The sequence below is a fragment of the Cystoisospora suis genome (genome assembly GCF_002600585.1).
Source record: "Cystoisospora suis strain Wien I chromosome Unknown contig_5778, whole genome shotgun sequence".
Classification (NCBI taxonomy): Eukaryota; Apicomplexa; class Conoidasida; order Eucoccidiorida; family Sarcocystidae; genus Cystoisospora; species Cystoisospora suis.
Window position 1 is genome coordinate 438 of NW_027158568.1, and position 2750 is coordinate 3187.

At 44.4% G+C, this 2750-nt stretch overlaps 1 protein-coding gene across 1 annotated transcript in view; it reads right to left on the minus strand.

Moving 5' to 3' along the window:
* Window positions 1–289: 289 nt before the first annotated feature.
* CSUI_009568 (dynein heavy chain related) overlaps window positions 290–2750 on the minus strand; it is a gene marked incomplete at both ends in the record, with an annotated part of 3622 nt that continues 1161 nt past the window's right edge. Inside the window, 2 exons of the mRNA XM_068069682.1 lie at window positions 290–744; window positions 1853–2249. Of these exons, the coding sequence (XP_067918342.1) occupies window positions 290–744; window positions 1853–2249 (852 nt within the window). The remainder of the gene's footprint in view (window positions 745–1852; window positions 2250–2750) is intronic.

Here is a 2750-nt window from a genome sequence, read left to right on the forward strand (position 1 = left end):
GTTCACATGGGGCCAGAGAGATATCTGTAGTCTTTCCTAACAAGGCAAGAGAACCTTTAACTATCTCTCCTTCCTATTATGAAGCGCGTCTTCATCTTTATATGACTATTCTCCCTCTTATCATCTCACTTGTCCTATCACCTTCTCCATCAAAAGGTATCTACTTCTCTCTGCCCATCTACTCTCTTGTCTCCTTTTTATTCTCCTATCGCTCTATCTGTCTTTCTCTTCTTCCTCTTCAAAGCAACCTTCTTCATCTTTCTCTTCTTCTTCTTGACCATATTCTTACCTGGACTTGATTGACGTGTGTTTGCGCGGAGAAGGTGAGAGCGATGGTTTCGTAGCAATCAGGAGCATTCTTATAGAGATACTCCGAAATGTTAACGGTCTTTCCTGTCCCTGTTGGCCCAGCACATAAGATGTGCTTGCCTTTCAAAAGTAAGGTCTTAAAGACATAAGTCATGCGGATCGAATCGAGCGTCGGAATAACGATGTTCTCATACGCGGCCTCCTTCGGAATTACCAGAGCTGGAGATGTCGCCATCCAATCGACCCACTGGCCCTCTGAAGCTCCAGAAGCAGGAGGAGCTCCTCCTCCTCCTTCACTTGGGCTCATATCGAAACACACATCATAGATGGTCTTCATCTCTCCCCCTTCTCGGCAGGACGAGAAGCTTGGCAGTTTGACTCTGGTCTCTGCGATTCTCTGCAAGAGCCACTCGTTGAATTTCAGTCGGCCGACCGCTGAGAAAGACAGGAAGCAACACACGACCACCAACAAGCACGAAGAAAGTTGAGAAGGCAACTTGCATGCGCGAGGGGGATGGCAAAGGAAAGGGAGAAGGAAAAAGAAAGATGGAAGGAAGGAGCCGAGACAAACGAGGAGGAAGAAGAAAAGAAGAAACAGACAAGAAGGAGAGGATGTAGAGATATGAGAAGAGGGATGAACATCAAGGCAGGTCATGGGTATTAGGAGTGATGCTTCTTGTGGGTGAGGGGCTAGGCATGGGAGAGAGGGAGGAGGAAAGAGATAAAGGAGGAAGAAGATTAACACGGAGGCTTGACCACAGCATGGAATAGTTTTCTTTAAGGAGAATAGGAATCGAGGTTCTATTGGGAAGAGAAAGAAAAGTTAGTCTTGCCATACATGGAGAAAACAACAAAGTGATGGGATCACGAAAACATCCCATGTGAAGATCTGCTACTATACACTTTGAAATAGAGAAAGGCTTAGACTATTACAGAAGTCTCTATCTATCTCTCTATGTATCTATCATTAATCTATGTATCTTTAATCTACCTAGCTATCTACCACTAATCTATCTATCTATCTTTAAGATATCTATCTATCTATCCATTTCCGTCCGTTTCCGCCGGCCCCCACTTAACGATTACATCTAGGGAGAGCCACGTCTATGTATGATTGCATGCATCTCTTCACATCCATCTCTCTGTCTCATGAAGACATTCCACCACAGTGTCCGCGCCTGCTCCCCACATCTCTGTCCTCCCCCTTGTAGTAGCACATGCACGTGCGACAAAAACTTTCTTCGCCATACAAAGCGTTTTCACATATAAGCCGTCTGAGACTGTCAGTAGCTGTATACTTCAACCCTTTTCTCGGTTTCCACAGCATCTAAGCCATCTCCAGATACACACGAATGATCAACCTCATCGTCCATTCTCTCCGAGATACACATACCTCAGAATATTCATACATGCACCATCTGCCTATCATACATCTCCACATACAAGTGTATGCATATATATATATATATAAGTAGCAGAGGAGTTTGGTAGTATCTATTCATGTTTGATAGGAAGAAGTGAGGAAGAGGTGTGCTTTGCTTACTGTCCGTAGTGATGCCGACAGACCAGGCGAGACCAAAGATGAAGAGAGGCGTCAGCTGCTGTGGGAGTTTCTCGAGAACTTCTTTCGAGGGCATGCGATCTTCGCTAGCCCAGAAGGGACCGAGGAGACACTCGAGGAGACGGAGACAGGAGGCGCAGAGATTATTGTTGACTGTACGTATCGTCTCTTTGCAGTTTTTCCGCACGAAAGTAACGGCGGGCTCAATGAAAGTATTACAAAGCTTTAGAAGCATTTCTCTATGTTCCTGAGAGAAGCTGGTAGGAAGAGCATTGATCCACGATCTTATAAGAGGCCCCAGACCTAAGGCTTGGGGCTCCATATACACCATACCACAACGACTAACGGTGGCAGGTGAAGCTACAGCTAAATCTTCGACCTGAAAAGAGAGAAAGAAAGAAAGAAAGAGAGAAAGAGAGACAAGATCGCGTGGGCTGCATGCGTGACTGAATATTAAAGAATACACTTCTAGACCATAAAGCGACAAAGACCATTCGCGGAGAAGAGACAAGGAGCCTTGGAAATCTCTCTATCAGAGGCTATGTATATACATCTAGATAAATAGATACAGAAATATTTCTCGGTGAATGCCTGGCATAGACACTAAGAAGAGTTGAAATCGACGACCTCCACTTGGCTTACAGGAATAGGGGGAAGGAATATACTAGCAACATCATGATGCCTTGCAGTCTTATATATCTTTACAGTGTCTATACATCTATATATATATATATAGTATATACAAGTATACTATGTGGATGGATGGCTATCATTAGGAAAGGAAGATGCCTCTCCACTAGTAGTAGACATGGTCTTAGGGATAGTAGTAATGGTGGCACACGACTGACAAACAGCCTTCTATCTCTCTCTCTATATATAT